Source organism: Tachypleus tridentatus, chromosome 8, assembly GCF_004210375.1.
Source record: "Tachypleus tridentatus isolate NWPU-2018 chromosome 8, ASM421037v1, whole genome shotgun sequence".
Lineage (NCBI taxonomy): Eukaryota > Metazoa > Arthropoda > Merostomata > Xiphosura > Limulidae > Tachypleus > Tachypleus tridentatus.
In genome coordinates, this window is record NC_134832.1 from 40779240 (window position 1) to 40799233 (window position 19994).

General features: G+C 31.6%; 1 protein-coding gene across 1 annotated transcript in view; it reads right to left on the reverse strand.

Annotated features, from left to right (window-relative positions):
• Positions 1 to 19994, reverse strand: part of LOC143222234 (dynein axonemal heavy chain 7-like) — a 243208-nt gene that overhangs the window by 196128 nt on the left and 27086 nt on the right. The window contains 7 exon segments of the mRNA XM_076448457.1: positions 611 to 760; positions 1242 to 1355; positions 8055 to 8189; positions 14542 to 14640; positions 15567 to 15779; positions 17689 to 17919; positions 18391 to 18669. Of these exon segments, the coding sequence (XP_076304572.1) occupies positions 611 to 760; positions 1242 to 1355; positions 8055 to 8189; positions 14542 to 14640; positions 15567 to 15779; positions 17689 to 17919; positions 18391 to 18669 (1221 nt within the window).

Below are 19994 nucleotides of genomic sequence, written 5' to 3' on the forward strand. Positions count from 1 at the left end.
TGAAGATCATGTTATTCCAGGTGATAATTAGGTCTGATATCTCAGATTGTAGCTGGAATATTTTTATAGATTTTGAAGTTTCTGAAATAGAGAGTGATATTTTGAATAGTTTAACAAAGGTTAAGTAATTGAAAATCTTTTTTTTTTTTTTTACCTACTCTTATTTTCAAGATTTTCTTGGGTTTCATCTTATGTAAATTTTCTGCAGAATAGATATGGACTGACATTGAAATAAGCAATAAATGAAATGTGAATTAAGCTCATTACTCAAAACATTATACAACTGATACTCTGACAGGCCATAACAAATTTAAAGTTAGTTAGTGTATGTAAATGATAATGTTTATAATTAAAAAACTCTGAGTCTCATATGGAAATAGCTCAAACCTTTTCTCTTCATTGATATAATACACATTTTATTGATTTTTGTTATAGATTTTTGATGCTATGTGCTACATAACTGTTGGTTTGTTGCAAATACAAAGCATTATAGTAAGAACATTACAGTAATACAAAACTTCCAGCAGGTGTAATCATAGTTGGACCTGATAGTACTAAAATATTAATGTATGTACTTTATATAAGTAGCAAAATAATACTTAAAACTGACCAGTGATACAGAAAATGCTCGGTAGCTGACAGCCAATACACCATCTGACCATTCATGAGACACAGGGTCAAACTGTCCATACAGCTGGCCCATTGTAATGGCTTTTGGATTTATAACTGTTATTTGAACTTTATTTTCATCCATTAAGCCCTAAAGTTATAAGTAAGAAATAGGTGTTTCTTGAAAATTATAATGTAAGGAATAAAATTTCCAAGTTGACACTATTGTCAAATTATAATTTTACATAAAACAATATTTTAATGCTTATCTCTCAAAACAAATTCATAAATTTTAATCAAAATTTAAAATTTATGTTTTATGAATTATAAATTTAAGCTTTAATGACAAGAAAGATGATGCAAGTTTAAATGTATTTAACTTTTTAAATACAAAACCAAAATATCTCATTGCTTACTCAATAGCTTGACTAAAAATATTATAAGAATATATAAACATTTAACAACAAAATATCCTTTAAATTTAGGTCAAACTGCTTGAAAAAAATCATACTATCATTTTATTTGATATTAAATAAAATATATTGTACACTAACAAAAACACGAATGTTTGCTGTCTGATGAACACAGGTATCTAGTAATAAAGAGTACTTATTCTAATTCCAAGTACTCACTTTATCATGAAGGTCACCTAGAGCAGATGCTAAAACACGATAAGCACTTGTTTTTCCACCAAAAGGTAAACCAACTATCATAAATCCATGTCGTACAATCATCATCTCATAGATCTATAAGTTATTTTAATGTTCATAATTAAATCATGAATTGCATAATTAGAATCTTGTATACTCTAAGATAAAAACTAAAACGATAAATGGAAAGCTAAAATTAAATTTTAAATCTATATTCTGTTATATTTATATAAGTTATCTTATCATAAAAATTTAAGTTAAAAATCCATAATGTGTTGTATAACCATCCTCTTATACATTTAGAGGTTATTTTTGTGATAAAGTTCAAAATGTATAGATTAACAGCAATTAAGCCATATGATCATATTGTACAATTTCCATGTCATAAACCAAAATATCAAAATTCAAAATATATGTTAAAAACCTTGGACAACACAATGCAATAATCAAAATATATAAAAAAACTACTATCTATTAAACAAGTTATAGGAATAATATTTTAATTAATCAATAGGTTTGAAGACATTAATCGCTGATTGTGGCTGCTCTAAGTGCATGCATAATTTTTACAAGCCATACTCCATACATGGTACCTTCATATTCAAGGGCCAGTGGTAGACCATACTCTATACAGCGAATCAGAATCAATGGGCCAAACTATTTCAAACAATTGTCATCCTAGAGACTTATACACTACATGTTAAAGAACAAACTAGAAATATAAAAAAGGTTATGACCAAGAATTTAAGTATTTATTTTTGTACTTTAAAGTGGATGGTTACTGGGCTTCACTGTCTGATTAATTTAAACATTTTGTTGCTATAATGTCATAAGGTGGGTTAATAGCACTTTACAAGAATTCTTTGAATATGCCAATACAGTGGAATATGGCATCACAGTTGACATGCTTAGCATTTAAGTATATTATCTGATTTATTGTAAGTTAATACACATTTAAACATGCAACATCTATAATGATAGATGTAAAGTTGGAGTAATAAGAAAGATTAATAATATTTTTTTACTTTAGAGTGGATGGTTACTGGGCTTCACTGTCTGATTAATTTAAACATTTTGTTGCTATATTGTCATAAGGAGGGTTAATAGTACTTTACAAGAATTCTTTGAATATGCCAATACAGTGGAACAGCTGCTACAAACATATCCAAGCTAACTGCTAAGCTTCCTATGGGAACAAAGGTTGTACTCTGAGTGAAATATATGTATATCTGTTCAAAACACAATGCAATACAATATGTCATTTTGTAAATGAAAACCTTGACTTTCTGTTAGTTATAGGTAATATATAATTAAATGTAAGAGAGAACTATTAACAAATTCTGAAAGAGAAGATGTGAGATGTGGATGTGGCAGTGGGGCATGATATCTTATTCAATAGCTTTTTAAGCAAATGAAATTGAAGACTACAAAACTATGGTTTGTCCGAGCAATGACAGTTTTATAGTAAGCAATTTATGTTTAATTTCATACTTTTTCAAGAATTGGTAGAAATTATATAGCAGAAAATATGCCTAGAGAAAATGTGCCACCCTAGAGGAAATTTGTTTTTTTTTTAATATTGCCTTTTATAATTTAAAACTTATATATTATTAAAATATGGATTATTAGCTAAGAATTTACGCTATACTAAGTGGTATAACATAAACCAAAAGCAGTTTAATAAATTTTTGAATGTAAGACACTAAAACTGGAGTGAGCATGTTAAGAAGCTTCAAGCTACAACTCAAACATTAGATGTTTTCATGAAAAAAATGTCAAATAACATTAGAATGTTGGCAATTTCATTTAATCATGTACTGTTTATTCCATTTATATAGCTCTAAATAACTTTTGTGCTGCCAGTCTGCTTCAACATGGTTTTGGAGGTTGTGGTTTAGATGCCAAAAGTTGGCAAAGCATAGAAATTTTCAGTAAAATTCAAGTGAACTGCTTATTTCTATATATATATATTTTCTACATTTATATTAATCTTAATATTTTGAATTCAAAATAAGAGTTTGTTTGTTTGTTTGTTTTGAATTTCATAAAAGCTACTTGAGGGCTGTTTATGCTAGCCAACCCCGATTTAGCAAAGTCAGGCTGGAAGGAAGGCAACTAGTCATCACTACCCACTGCCAACTCTTGGGCTACTCTTTTACCAATGAACAGTAGAATTGACCATCACATAATAATGCCCCCATGGCTGAAAGGATGAGCATGTTTGGTGTGATGGGGATTCAAACCCACAACTCTCAGACTATGAGTCAAGTGAGTGCCCTCAAAATAAGAGATGTGCAAAAATAGCATTTGAGACCTACTTTTTGTCTCCCACAAATCCCTGCTCAAAAACTATTTCATTCAATGCCAGAACTCAACAGTTGGGCAGACAATGAAAGACCAAAGACTCTATAAAACTATTAACACCTTTAGTATAATCCACTAAAAGTTATAGTTTAAATCTTGAAAGCTGACAGAGTAAAATAAATCACTAAACTTAAAGTTTGTGATAACAGCCAAGTTAATTCCAGATATTATAATTTTCCTATAATGAAAATATATTTCTGATATTTCTTACATAAATAGATATTCTCATTCAGTGCTGACCTCTATGTACAATAAGGTTTTTTTTTTCACATGATACGAACCTTGAGCTCCCACATACCTTACAACTGACTGATTCAAATGCATCTTTCATGCAAATCTACATGTGACAAACCTCCACCAATAAGAGTGTGTCACATTCTCCCAATGCATGCGACTCTCTCTATTTGATCTTATTGAAATATTGCTTTGAAGTTTTGGCAGAATATGGAAGCACTGGTTTTCAGTGGAGAAGAGGTAAGTACCTCTGAGAAATATATTTTCAGTAAAGGAAAATGTTAACTTCTAATATGGTACATTACCTCTGCTCACTAGCTAGAATTCTACATTGAATAGGTGGAAGACTGGAGAGGGTCCTGTACCTCACAATCAATGAATTTTACACACGTTAGCAAAGAGAGAAATTAACTGACCAAACAGGAAACCTGACTTTCAGTACTGTAAAGATGTCTTTGTAATGTAAACCATTTCACTCAAAACCAAATGGACAGAAACTGTTCTTAGCACAATAACATCCTTTGTATAATAATATTATTGAGGGATAACATCATAGTAGGACTCATATTAATTTGTAAGTATTTCTATTGTGATCCACAACATGGAGAGGATCAAGAGTGTGGGGAAATAGAGAAACCAGTAATACTTTTGTGAAGACTATGTTGACTGATTCAGCTCTAAATCCAAAATCCAGCCACTAGGAAATGACCTCCACATGGGGGTAGCATGAGGGGTCCAAATCAAAGGGATGAACTAAAATTGTGACAGTTTACTCCAATTATACATAGTGGATGAAATTTCATCATTAGCACCAGAACACCACTGTCCTGTTCTGAAGCAATCCCCAGCATGTACTGGACAGAGAATATCATCTCTATCCAATGGAAAATAAAGATGGAAAATGGTGAGAAACAAAAAAATTGAAAATAATACACCCAAAATGTAGATTATTGAAATTGATCCAGAATAAAAAGAATGTATTGAGCCAAAACAGCTGAGAAAACTACTTTTGTGCTGGCCAGGAAATAACAGTCAGAAAGAACTGACCAAGAATGACATCTATAATCAAATATTTTGAGAAGAAGACTGATGAAATGAGAAAAAAACTAAACTAAAATTTAAATGTGATCACATGTTGTGAAAGTGGAATTAAAGACATCAACTGCATCAAAAGTCTAATCCCCTGTAGCATCTGGTTACTTTATTTCCAAGATGTCGAAGTATGTGCTAACTGTAATAATAAAAATTTGCTTTGACAGCAATGTATTGTGTTTTTTGTTTCATAAATAATCATAAGTGTTGGTAATGTATCACATCATTTGTTAAATGGAAGTTAAAGCAGCTTGAAAATGAGAAGGCTAAGATTGCCAAATCAAACCATTGCATCCAATCCTTTTGTAAAGGATAAAACAAGGTAGTTTATAATTATAATTTTAAAAAATGTTCTTACTATTTTGCTTTGGCCAGATTGTACATGAACTATCTTTTGTAGCTACTATCATTTTAGAGTTTAACAAAATAAATAACTTTTTTAAGATCATTTTCAGCAAAATTTGTATTAACAAGATGGACAAAAGTAATTTGTCACAGCACAGTCACAAGGAACTGCATGAAACTGAAACTGTCCACAAACTCTCACAAATCAGGAAGTGTGACAAATACATGGACTTTGAAAAAGTGATTAAGAGATGACATTCACAGAAGTCCTAGCATATTGTACTCTTAATGTGTGTTATACTAAGATGAAGTATAAATTCAGTGTTAAAGGGTAATATAGCTGTTTGTCAATTTTATCAAGGAAAAGGCAGAAAACGCAAACTATTATCATTATGAAATCAATCCCAAAGCTCATGAAAGTATTCACAAAATGTAGATTCCTTTCACTATTTGTTAAACTTGCATAAGAAGCAACTGTAGAAAAGACTATGTGGCATACTGCACCTAACTCAAATGAAGCTGATGTTAGAAAAAAAAAAATGACTAAGGCTTTGCCATAACATTAATTCACAACTATCTGCAGGAATATGAGAAACTCAATAGATACAGGCAGACAAAATAATGACTTGCTGATTAATAAAAAAATGGTCAACAATAAAATAAAGTTGTAAATATTTATTTTTATTAATTAGAAAAACATACATGTACATCTATACAAATGATGGAATTAACTTTGACACATTATTTAAAGCATGCATTTAAAGTAAAGGATGACATGTGTGCCATAAAATTGATAAGCTGCATGCATGTCACCCCACCCTTTTTCTCTTGACAGATGTAACACTAAAACTAGAGCTTGGTCATGTTTCTGAAGATTTTTTGAAAATCTGAAACAACCAGTGACCTATTAGAAAATAAGAGAGTGAATGATAAAACAATTTAGAAAAGAACTTTATTTTGTGCTGAAGAAACATTTAGAACAACTTTGAACACACAGTCAGAAAGAACAGAGGATCTAGTAGGGCTTAAAAGAGAGCCAAGAGTCACTCACAACCATTTTTAGGGGAACTTAACAAAGGATATACAGTACTTTCTACAAAAATTCCAGAAGACTACAAACTGTGATGGATGGATCATGATACAAACGAAACCTAACTAAAATTAATATACATGAAGAGGAACCTGTTGACAGTATTATAGCACACTTAAGAATGCACAAACAGAAACAGTTAATCACATGAGTGATGGATCCTTCAATCAAAAAGCATGCTATTTCAATGGTTTTTATGAGTACTTGCCATGAAGCAGTAGAGAGAACTAGAAGCTTAACAGAAAGAAGCATAGTGGGTGTTCCAAATCACAGAAGGTTTAACAACTTTTTCTCCAGAAGGCTGCATAAACAGCAGCTCACCAGAACAGGGTAGCTAGGAAAGAGGGATATCACAAGCTATCAAGATAAGGCAAAAATACAATTTGCTACTTAACAAACTAACCATCTGACAATTAACCATCATAGTTTGGGGGCAATATCAAGATTACGTCACTTCAAGGCCTTTGTCAATAATAAAAGACAAATACTTCTATCAACCAAGAAGTATTACAAATATAAGAAGAAAATAACATCCCTTTCTAGTAGCCAAAACCAACGAATTATAGAGAGTCTGGCAAACTCACTAATAGCCAACCATATCAATCAATCAAATAAAAAATGATGGCAAAGAGAATGCAATACAAAAAAGCAGCAAAAGAACTAAATTGACTGTATAATGTTAAGGAGTTTATCATTTGGCAGTAAACTTGAACCTAGACTTTCAAATCTGTTTGAAGCTCTCCATATACTTAGTCAAATTTGTCTGCATTTTTGTGGTATGAAACAGGTTTTATATCAGTAAGTCTTGACATTAAGAATATACTTAAACTTTTGATTTAATAGGTTGAATAGTAAAGCTTGGTTTTTCCCGTTTCTCTTGACATAATTTATGAACTAAATTTATTTACATTTTAAATTTATATAATATATACACAGCAAAGAGACAAGTGAGTTCTACGCATAATTGATATGTTGCTTTCATAGTTTTGAGCTCCCCTATTTCTGTTTGACAGTTAATACAAAACATTTCTTCACATTGTATATTTTTATTAAGTTACAAATTGTTTCTTCAACATATCATAAGTTTTCTAGCATCTTAGTGCTTTAGATGAAGGTAACATAAGTCACAAAAACAAAACACATTAGTCTTCATTTCATAAATCTAAAACCATCTGGTGTACTCATGTAGGCTGGTGGTAATCAAACTATGAAACTACTTTCACTAATTCACATCTTTAAGTAACAAAGAAGTTCTATTACTACATGTATTCACTGTCACATATTCTAAAACCTATTCTGTCACCAAAGGTCTAACTAGAGAACTGTTTCATACTTTTAAAATTATTTTGAAAATTTGCTACTTGTCCTAGAAACTTCTTGTAAAACAGTATCTTTTCAAATATAATAAGTTTTACATAAAATTTACATACAAAATGCACACACATTATTTTTCCATGTACACAAATTGATTTATACTCTTCAAAACTCATTACAGCTTATTTTAAAGTAATTTTCTTCAACATCAGAAAATTAGAAATTTTGTATCTAATGAAACTTCTATTATAAGCTAAACATTAATCATAGCTTAACATGTAACCTGATCTAACTTCATACAATACTACTATTTGTGATTATAAAATACCAATCATATTCACTACATTTAGTATTACCTGCTGAATTTTTTCTAAGAAAACATCAGTAAACTGCAGGTTGGCTATTTTACAATTTTCTTGTACAGCTGCATTTAAGTATTCATAGTCTGGAGTTGGGAGTTCTACACCAGGAAAGAGATCAGAAGTGATACCCTAGAAAAACAAATTAGCTACACTGTTAAAAATAATTTTTTGTAAGGAAGTAACATATTAATTTGAATAGTACAAAGGGAAAAAATTCTTAAATTCATTAACAGATTAGACAGTCACAAGTATAATAACCACAGAAATTAAAAAACACTTTTACATAAATATCTTTTACACGCATATAAATGACACATTAAACAGAAATGTTGATTTTCTTCTAGTTGAATTAGAAGTTAAAATGTCACAGAACCATATGACTATACAAATAAAGCCAGCTAACTGTAAATAAAAAAAGTTGTATTGTGAACTTTATTTTTTTTTAGATTAACAATATAAGTTGTACCTTTATTATAGACAGCTTACAATGGCTAGAATTAGAAGAACAAATCTATGCTGTGCTAATAAACACTTCAGAATTAAACCTTCTTCTTCTTCAGTGTCATGCCTGAGGGGCTTTCCATTTCTCTCTGTCACTGATGTTCTTCAAGAGTTCTATTTCTTATTCATGGTTCCTAACCATTTTGTGAACCCATCAAGCATTTGTATTCTTTGTTTCTCTTTACTTTTGTCTTGCTGTTTGCTACTACATGCTCCATTTTTTCTATTGTCATTGCACAACCTCTGAACTCAGCTTAACTCTTTCCTATTTTCTTGATGATGTTGGATATTGTCATGGTTTGTATTAATCCTTTTTAATTGCTTATTCCTAGTCTATGCTATTTTTAGCATTCTACTTAAGAGCTACATTTTGGCTACCTCAAGCCTTCTCTTAACTTCCTTTGTTATTGTCCATGTTTCACATCAGTAAATAAGTATGAGCTAGATGTAACATTAACACGTTTCATTTTTTCTTAATTCTATTGATAAATTTTTGTTTGACATTAAAGCTTTAATATTTTGAAAGGCATTCTTTGCAAGCATTATTCTCCTTTTAACCTATTCTATTTAATTATATACCATCTGATGTTATTAATGAGTCCAGATAGTTGAAACAATGAATTTGTAATGTTACTTTTTTGAAGGTTACCAGACATTCTGTCTTGTTTTGTGTTTTTAATTAATTGTCAGTTCTTTTTTCATTATTTTCATTAATAATTATATTTACAATTTCTTGAAGATCTTTCTCATTTTCAGCAATTAGCACAGTATCAAGATGTTGATGTTATGTCCTTCAATTTTAATTTTTGATTTATTTTCTACACCTCTGAGAATCATTTCACTATATATTGAGAAAAGGTCAAGATAAAGGGCAGATCCTTGTCTTGTTTAATTTCTTAAAATGTGCCAGTATCTTTCCTATCTTTATGGCTGAGCTTTGTTCCCAATACAGATAGCAGATGATTCTGAAGTCTTTACCATCAATACTTATATGTGGATGGTCTAGAAGTTTTAAAATCTCTGTCAAATGCTTTAGTGTAATCAATAAAACACACGTATACTTTTTTATATTTTAATCAGTATTTTTCATTAATGTTCTAAATAGACATGTGGCATTTCTTGTGTCCTGGCAACAAATCCACACTGTGCTTCTATTATTTGAGGGCTTACTTTGTCTCTGACTTTGGCCATGAGAATTCTCAGTAAAATTTGATTATGCAACTAAAATGTTTAGTGCTCTGTGTAATTCACAACCACCTGTTCCTTGGTTTTTTAAAGCAATACAATAAAAATTGATTTTGGTATATCAGATGGTATATCATCACTTTCATATATCTTATTCAGGAGTTATGTGATGATATTGATTCCAATTTCTTTTGTGCATTGAATCATTTAAGATGTAATTTTATATGGAGCTGCTTTTTCATTCATTATCATCTTGATTGCTTTCTTTCCTTCTTCTTTCATTATTAGTGGTCCTCCAGTATTTCGTATTACTATTGTTTTTTTCACTCTGGTCATCATCATATAGTTCTTTGATATATTCTGACCACCTCTCTAAAATTTGTATTTTTTTCTTACCAATGCCTTTTTTTCACAGTTGTAATTCTTACCCTATCATGTATGCCTTTTATGTCTTGTTTATATTTTAGCACAATTTCAACACACTGTGTTTCAAGTCATTTCTTCTCTTGCCTTATTGCACTTTGAACTTATCTCCTTGTTCAGTTTATTATATTTTTCATTATTTGCCTTTGCTTATCTTCTTATTTCCATCACATCAAGTATTTCACTTGTCATCCACTTCTTTCTGTTTTTTCTCTCTTTTTCTAGAATGATTTCTTCTACTGACTGAGTGACTGAAAGTTTCAGTTGTTCTCATTGAGATGCTACTTGTTCTATGTTTGACAAGTCATGATAAATTGTTTTAATAGCTATTTATAATTTTTCTTTTATCATTATGTCAGATTATAAGTCCATGTCTAATTGGGTTGTTTTAGTATTTTTTTATTTTTCATTTCAAACATATCATGCACTAAAGCATAAACCTTGTGTTGATTAAAATGTAATCAACTTTATTTATAGTATGATCTCCTGAACTTATCCATGTTCACAGATGTCTTAGATGTTGCTGGAATAATCATGCATTTCCAATGATCATCTTCTGGGTTTTACTTATTCTATTGTGTATTAATTACCCCTTTATATTTCTCGTTCACAATTCATATAGCCCTACAATCATCTACCTGACGTTTTCTAACTTTTGCATTAATGTCTCTTAGTACTATTATGATGTCTTGAGATCAGCAATGAGACTTAGCTAGTTCTAGTTCTGAATAAAATATTTCATGATCTTCCTCTAGTTGATCTGTTGTTGGCACATAAATTTCTATGATGTTGATACTGAATGGCACGACTTTTAATTTCACAAGTAAAATTCTGTCAGAGATGGCTCAATATCCTAGTAAGCATTTTGCTCTATCATGATACAATATTACAATAATTCTTCTTTTATGCTTATCTCTGTCTAAGAATGTGACTGTATATTCATCTGTTATTAATCCTGCTCCAGTTCACTTCACTCATACCTAGCATATTTATTTTAATCTTTGCATTTCTTGTTTGGTATCCTCTACATTTTCTCTCTTGAAACAACGTTCTTTATAGTTATTTCAATTTTGTTTTTAATGTGGACAGTAGCTTAACAACAATCTGATGTTACCTGTTGCAGATGACAGCGCTACCCATGTGAGATGATTTTGCTGTTGGAACCATACTGCACACTTTTACTTTGATCATTTAATGGCTATTTCATAATGTTCTTGTCAGATACAATTGTGGTTTGTCTTTGCCTTCCACTTAAATTATTTACAGTTTGCTCCTTTGAATATAAAGCTTCATCTATAAGACATTGGGGATTTTAAAATTCATATTAGCCATTACATTTTCAAGAGAACTTCGAATGGCCTTCACAATTACACTTGCAGCCCAATGAGGTAAACTCACCATCATATTTAACATGGATGTGGAAGTTGATTTCTTGGAAGGGTGGGGGTAGATTGTTCAACATTAAAAGAACAGTACACAATCATGTAGTTCTGTAGCTATAGATTATTTGAAAAACTGACAGTACAAAAGCAATATATATTCTCATGGTACTGACATTTTAGATAAGTTCTAGTCATTGACATCATGGAAACATCATATTCATGTTGTACTGAGGTTCTAGATAGTTTCATTTGCTTGTTGAATTTCTTGCAAAGTTATTCAAATGATATTTGGATATTTGCACTATCTTTTGCTAATTTTGAAGTAATAGACAAGAAGGAAGGCAATTAATTAACACTATTCACTGCCAACTACTGGTGTACTCTTTACTAGTAGGATTGATCATCACAGTATAACAGCTCCATCCCCCAGATGATAGGATAAGCATGTTTAACAAATCATTCTAAAAACTCCACTGAACCCTCATGTGAAAAACAGTTTTCTTGCAGAAGATAGAAAATACTTCTTTTACTAATTTTACCAGTTGATCTTCTGGTTATATACTATCCTACTTATTCCCCATCTTTTGCTTTTCTAAGCCACATCATATGGTATTTTGTTTTCAAGAAGACTAATTCCTTCTGAATGTTAATGAAGATCTTCTATGATTGCTAATTTCACTTTATCAATGTTGAAGAAGAAGTTGATTTCTCCCAGTATACTTGTGCTGGATTTGATAAAGTGTCTTTGTTTGTGAGCTTATCAAATTTCTCTATTAACCCTCATGTGTGGGGGTCTGGTGCATACTTACAAGTGATGATCTTACCACACAATTACTTTTGTTTCTATCATTAATAGGAAAGCAAACCACTAAGAATTTTATGAATTACTGCCTGTGAGTTCAGTTACAAATATTATGTAGGTAGCACTTTCTATTTTTGATCCATTGCCTTCAGCAAGCTAGATGAGAACTTGCTTTATGATTTCCAGGTCTATCCTTGTGCTGCTTGTGGGAAGTTTTAGTGCTTATATATAATGTTGGTTTTTCATAAGATGATGAATAGTTAATGAGCTCACTCACTGTCTTAGGTGTAGGAACGTTTTATAGCTATGAGGACAAGTAACTATCCACCATAACTTTTAAGTACCACAAATGGATTTTTCTGCTACATTCTTTGCCTATTATCTACATTTTCTGTCTTTTTTTTTAACAGATTCAAGTGGTGCCACGTTTATTTTACCTATGCAAGTCTGAGATCTGGTGGTTACAAATTACCTCAGTGGTCACTTTATAGCATCTGACTGTTTCCTGAGGTGCCTATTTTTAATCTGTGTCTAAAAAGTCATTTATGAGAGAGACCATTTTCTGGTAGTTAGTGTGGCAACAATCCTTTTTAACCATGGAGATCAAAAGACTTTTCATTTGTTTTGTAAACAATTCTTTTGGAGGCACAGAGAGATCCATCTGCACTCCAAAGTGGTAGTAGTGGAATGGAGTGCAGCAGCACATGTCCAAGATGAAGTGGTGGGCAGCAATTTGCTAGCCTCGGGATAAGTAACGATATGAATCATTTTCAAACGTTGCACCTCTTTTGCTTCCAACCATTTAGGGCAAGACGAAAGTAGTACACGTGAGAGGCATTGCAATTGGTGCAATAAGGGTCCATCTCACACTTGTAGGCATCATGGTCCTTGCCACTGCAACGAGCACACGTCAAGGAGCCACAACATGATGTCTTCGAGTGACTGAACTGCTGACACTAGAAACATTGGAGAGTGTTTGGAATGTATGGCCATATTCTGCAATTAAGATAACCTACCTTGATGGTGGCAGGCAGACATAGTGACATAAATGTGAGAATGAGGGCATTGGTTGGCATTATAATTCCATCTTTGCGGAGTGGATATATGCCTCACTGCAGAAACTCCTTAGGTAAAAAAAAAACAGCGAAAATCTCTGACTCTGGGATGCTCTTCAAGACCCTCTCAACAATAACTCCTCATGATGAATTCAAAGTAGCATGAGGTGTAACCTCAATAGGTATATCCCCAATTGTTTTCGAATGCAAGAGGAGTTCACTGTGTTGAGATGTGGATGTTTCCACCAATATGTCACCAGATCGAAGCTTCTTTACTGACTTTGGAGAGCCAGCAAGTTCCTCTAGTCCCTTCTGAATGAAAAAGGGAGACATTTACCCTAAAAGTTTGTCTGTGAATGCAATATAAGAAAATGAGGTACAACAGGTGGTACAGATGGTGAGGATTGCTGCTCAGAATCTTCAAGACGTGGTTGCTTACCTATAGACTGTTGTTTCTCTCTTTTATTAAGATTTTTAATTGGAGTATCCATATTAAAAAAAAGGAAATGCCCACTTACCCTACCCACCATGGAGCCCTACAAGGAGATGCACTACAATGTCAAAACAAAGACACTGCAGCAATGCCAGGGTTTCATGAGCACTATACCCAAATACCAGCATCAGATACAATGTTCACAACACCTGTTGAGAACATCCAACACTGGTACTTGGTTGACCCTAACCCGAGTGGAGCAGCCAATTCACTCAAGGCTGCCTGTCTACAGAAATTCAAGGCCAAAGTGGTGTGTTAGGGTTGGACCCCTCAACCACCAGAATCCTCTCCTCCCCTTCACGGGTATCCAAGCATGGCAAACATGTGGGTTGGTGTTTAGATCCCAGAGGAGGTAAACTGAAAGAACAGAAACTTCCCTGGGAGGTCCTCTCTCCACATACAGGAATCTACGCTGAGGGGAGTAATGATTGGAAAAGGGCATCATTCTATAATTTTGGGATTCTGCTTTTTGCCTGGCCATGCTGATTCTCCAAAACTAGCTTCTACAGGTGAGCACTGTGATTAGAGACAGCTGCTAATAGTTAAAAGTGCAAGAACAGTACATCCTAAAGAGACATAATGTTTGTAGTTTATATTACTAGATTACATAAATAATGCAGTAATATAAAAATATACTTACAGCAAACAATGGTAAGTCATGAGAAAGAAATTTGGGTAGATTGACATCTTTAATTGACCTTAACACCAGTATGTCTTCACTTTCTTCTGGATACTTCAGCTGTTTACAAATGCAAACACTTCTTACACTTACTAAATAATTAAACTAGTTAAGTAAGCTCATAAAAATAATTGTTCAAGTTTTTATAATACAGTTATATGACTGTATTTCAAATATTAATTATCTTCATTCTCTTTTTTGATATTTCAGCTACTCCCAGGTCAAAGGAGTAACAATACTTGAAAACAAATTACACTGAACATGTTAATACTAACATTTTAATCAACAGGTTATAACACTGTGATTACCCACCCAACTGCATAATGAATGAAACAGCATTTTCACTTTTTTTTACTTTTCAGCTGTTCTCTGACACAAGCATCAGTTGTTTTAGCTGAACAAGATTTGTTGAACATTAAAAAAAATTTTCAAAAACAGTTTAGTATAGATTTATAAAAGCAGTATTTAAAAACATTATTCAATAATTACAATATTTAATTATAACTTCATAATTTACACCATATATTATAAAATTAAAAAAAAACTTTACATTTTCCAATATTAATACCTCTCTCACAATTCCCATCCATCCTCCCCTCTTACAATTCACCTTTTCTTGCCTGATCTTGATTTTATGATTGAATATTAAGTATAGATGGAGTAACTTGCACAAGGAGAGTGAGCCACACTCCTACTGGTGCAAGGTTGGCACATACTCACTTGAATGGAAGAGCACAGCAATATCACGCAGATGTGGGATTTTTAATGGGAATTTCATGGATAGTGATGAACAAACATTTGTGCATATAGAAGGCAGCACTAAATTGAAAATGCTATACATTAGAAGTGGCAAGGTATCTTTTAAGAAGTTTAAATATTTAATCCTTGTTATCATAATTCAACTGAATCAAAATATAACTGATAGATTCAAAGATTGTAACTGTAAAAATGACACCATACCTAGTAAAGATTCAAAATAGTTTTACCTTTAAATTCCCAGCTGCTATTAGAACTGATTTTACTGCTCTCATTCCATAATCATAGTGACTTTGCGATGAGAGTTGTTCTGAACAAAGTCTATATGTAGCTGCAATCTTCACTGCTAGTGGTCTAGCATTCACAAATCCACAAGAATATAAAACAATCTCAGCTATAAGAGCATAATCTGGAACCATCATTGCCACAGGTCGAAATAAAGCCTAAAAACCAAATTAAACAATCAGTTCACTCTACTTCTAAAGGCTTGGTTAAATTGACTAAGTTTGTAACCATGGGGTTTCTATACTATAACTTTTACTAAAGTGTGTGTATCTCAAAAGCTTTGCAGACTTTCAGTAAACATTGAGTTTTTGAAAAACAAAGAATCATATTTCTTTACTAAAATATTTTATTCTACTTACAAGTCCAAATGCAAAGTGACTTTCTTTATCAAAAAAATCTCAAATTTCATTTGTATGGTGTCTTAAACCTCCTAAATTAATTTCAAATGTTTTTTTCATAATACTTTATATCTTGTATGTTATTTTATGTGCTGTAACTCTGTACAAGGTTGGTCAAGATGACTCACCTCATAACCACCAAAAAAATAAAAAACACACACATCAAAATAAACCTAAATTATCCTCTTTTTTTTTCTCTAAAATAACTTGAAATTGTAACAGAAAACTACATTTGTTTATGTTAATTGTTTTAAACTCATGCATTTTATTGTTTTATTTCCCTTTGAACCATGTCTAACTAATACTCGTGCCATATAAGTTGTAAATTGCTGGGGGAACACAGAGCTCACTTTATGCTATTGAATTAAATAATGCATAAGCTACTAGCAACTGCTTGCAAAGGTATTCCATGAACATTTATTATTATTATTATTATTATTATATATTTTCCTAAACTAACCTTATCATAAAAATATTTGTATACTAATGGTAATCCTGCATTAAATAATGTTTTACTTAATCAAATAATGCACCAAATAACACAGAATAATAAAATGCAAAAAACAGATCATGTTCTATGACTATCCCAATTTTTCTAGCTTTCTAACTATTTGACAAGAGCTGTAAAAAATTTATCTTAGCTCATCAATCTATTTCCTGCAGAAATAAAGCCTGAATTGAAATCAAAATTGGTAACTCTCTGTACAGAAAAGAAGGTAATATCATACATCATTTGATAAACTAAAATATTACTTGTCTATTGAATGCAAATATCATCATACTAAAAGTTAGGGAGAACTATTGGCAATTTTTGAAAGAGAGGATATAACAGGTGGGCATGGCAAGAGGGGTCTGATTTTCAATTTGATGGCTCTATAACCAAATAAGATTAAAGGCTATGAATGTTATGCTTTGCTGGAAAATAATAACATTAAATTTCGTGCTTCTTGGAGGGGTGGTAAAAACATTAAAGAGGGTATACTAAAGAGAAAATCTCACAATCTTTCTGTTACGAGAAATTCAGGAGTTTGGCTTAAAAATAAGAACTTAAATCTTATATACTGCTAAAATTTGGAATATTAGCCACATTTTTATACCACGAAAAAAACGTAGCCTATTTAACTATTGAATGTAACTGACTATAGCCTCATGGTATGCTCAGGAAAAGGTGCCTGTAGTAAGAGAGGATAATATACTTATATAATATATATGTTCTGCTTTAGGTAATGTTAATAGCTGAATAATAAATAGAGTAAAATGTTTCTTGTATATACTTTATAAAATCTGTCCAAGAAACCAAATTAGGTACGTTTTTTGGTTAACAAGTTAAAGAATTTTCTAAGAGTTGCAGAACTCCTTTATTATAATTTTAAATTACATTTGTATAAATAAGAAAATTCTGAAGTATCGTATTAATGAATTAATGAACTTGTTGCTCCTTTTCAAGTTTTCAGAAACTTCTGTACTTTACACAGATATTAATCACAAATCTTTACAAGAAGTAAGTGTAAATGAAGAGTTTAACTAAGAATTAAAAGACCTGTATGGTGGTATTTCTATTATTATCAAGGTGTTGGAAAGCCTTAAACAGCTTGTAGAAATACAATTCAATACCTAAGGAAAGAAAATGTTAGTAGAAGTTCTGAGAAGCATACTGGACTTGTCTCACCTTCAAGTTGTCTGGAAGTTCTGAACGGCCTGCATAACCAGGATTCATGGTGATAAATACAGAACATGTTGGATTTAATTTGATTTCTGTTCCTTCAAATAGAAGAGTTTCAACTTTTGTAAGAATTCCTCGTTGGATAGTTAAGATCTGCTGAGCTACTACAGATAGAACTTCTAAATCAATGCGATTAAACTCATCAAAACAGGACCAGGCACCACAGGAAGCAAGACCCTTAGAATAAGACATTAAGCTCTGTTCAAATTATTCTATAAAAATTATTAATATGTATAGAAAACTTCTAATATAAGTTAGCCATCAATTTTGCTTCCATCATATCTTAAATTAAGCAAATTGTTATTGATAATATTGCAACACCTTACATTTGTGAATGTTATTTCTTATAAAAGACAATATATACATATATTAATGAATTAAAGATCATAATAAATTACAAATTATTTACAATCAACTGTAAACTAAAAATACAAACTGTTCAAAAAGTGGTACGTACTAAATTCTAATACAAACATCTTTTAAAAGCATAACTAGTGTATTGCTGACAATTCATTTAGTATTGATACTTCACTTGTATTTTTGTATTGTGACTTTAGTGGATATCTTTAACCTCATTACCATACAGTAGAAATGATATTTGTTATAGTGAGAAATTGTTTATTTCATGAGGAGCAGAGGATACATTACCTTGAAAAACTTTCCTAAAGCAATATAGTCCAGGCCATCTGAACAATTAAATACAACACACTGCTTTGCAACAGCTTTGGCCAAGTCCTTTGTGGTTTCAGTCTTCCCAGTGCCTGCTGGTCCTTCAGGAGCACCCCCCAAATGAAGATGCAATGCCCCAAAGAGGGTACGGTAGCAGCGATCAGTGAGAGGAGTGATAACAAGCCGAACAGTGTTTCCCAAATATTCATAGCCATATGTCAAAGATGAGTTTATCATAGAAGTTATCATTTTTTCATCCTAAAATTAAAAGGTGGCATAATTGCTGTCTCACTTCTTAAAGTAACAGAATGTTTTCCTTATTTTAAGTCATTTTAAGACCAAATTTCAAATTAAACTATCATTTATAATATACATTTTAGTATGCATGTCTATATATATATATATACATTTTTCACAGTTTGACTTAGAATATGTTCTGATATCATTTTTTACAGATGGTAATATTAAAGAAATAAAGTAGTATTTCAACCACTTAATAAATGAGCTATCAAGAAATGTGCTTTACCTAACTTCTGCATGTCATGTTCGTATATGCATATACACCTCTACATTTTACTCTATAACTAAACATTTTAAACTGAGAAAACCATTTTCAAATTTGTCCTTTAAGAATTAAAGGGATGAAGGTTACTTTACATAAGACAGTTAGAAAACATGACTGAAAACTGATATAATGGTTGCTAACTTATGGCAACACATTATTTCTTTTATTAAACCTTATTAACCTCACTCATATATAGTTGTAGATAATACGATATGGCTCAATGTGTGGTAGATTCAAAAGTTTCTATTATCAATACAAGGGAACTGTAGGCTCAGTGACTTTTTGCTTTCATCTCATGGTTGTCAAGTCCTTGAGAAAGACACATTATTTTGATTGTTTCAGTTTATCAAGCTGCACAATGGGTACAAATTATTAGCTAAAAGGTCAAACTGTGCCAAACTGGCATCCTTTCCAGGTGGAATGTATAACTACTTTTATTTGCTTGTGCCAGTAAAATTGGAGTTCATTGCTGGTTTCCAAGAGTTGCCTCAGCACAGGAGTGATTTGATTTCAATACTGTACTACCTTTTGAGTCAAATACATACCAATAGTAATCACTGTCAGATGAAGATATACATAATGAAAGACGGGCATCACAGGAACATCAGTAATGGTTTATACAAAATTGTTATTTTTCTAACTGAAATTCTATCAACAAAGCTAACTGTATAACAATACCACATTGAAGAGGCTTCTAAAGTTGTTTAATTACTATACTCCTATCTCACAATACAGCTGAAATGGAAACTTCCATGGCAAGAATTTGAAAATGACATATCATACACAAGACAAAAAAATATTTCCTCAAAATTAATATCTCAGAAGTGAGTAGATGAGAATATTTTTTCAAGTAAAAAAATCAGAGATAATCCAGTCATTCATGCTAAAACATCCCCTCTGGACAATTGCTGACACTAAATAAAATATTTATAATAGTAGCAATTTAGAGAAAGAACCTTTAGTTTTAATGCCAACATAACATTTAGTAGGAATAAAATCCTTTGAATCTACACTAGAT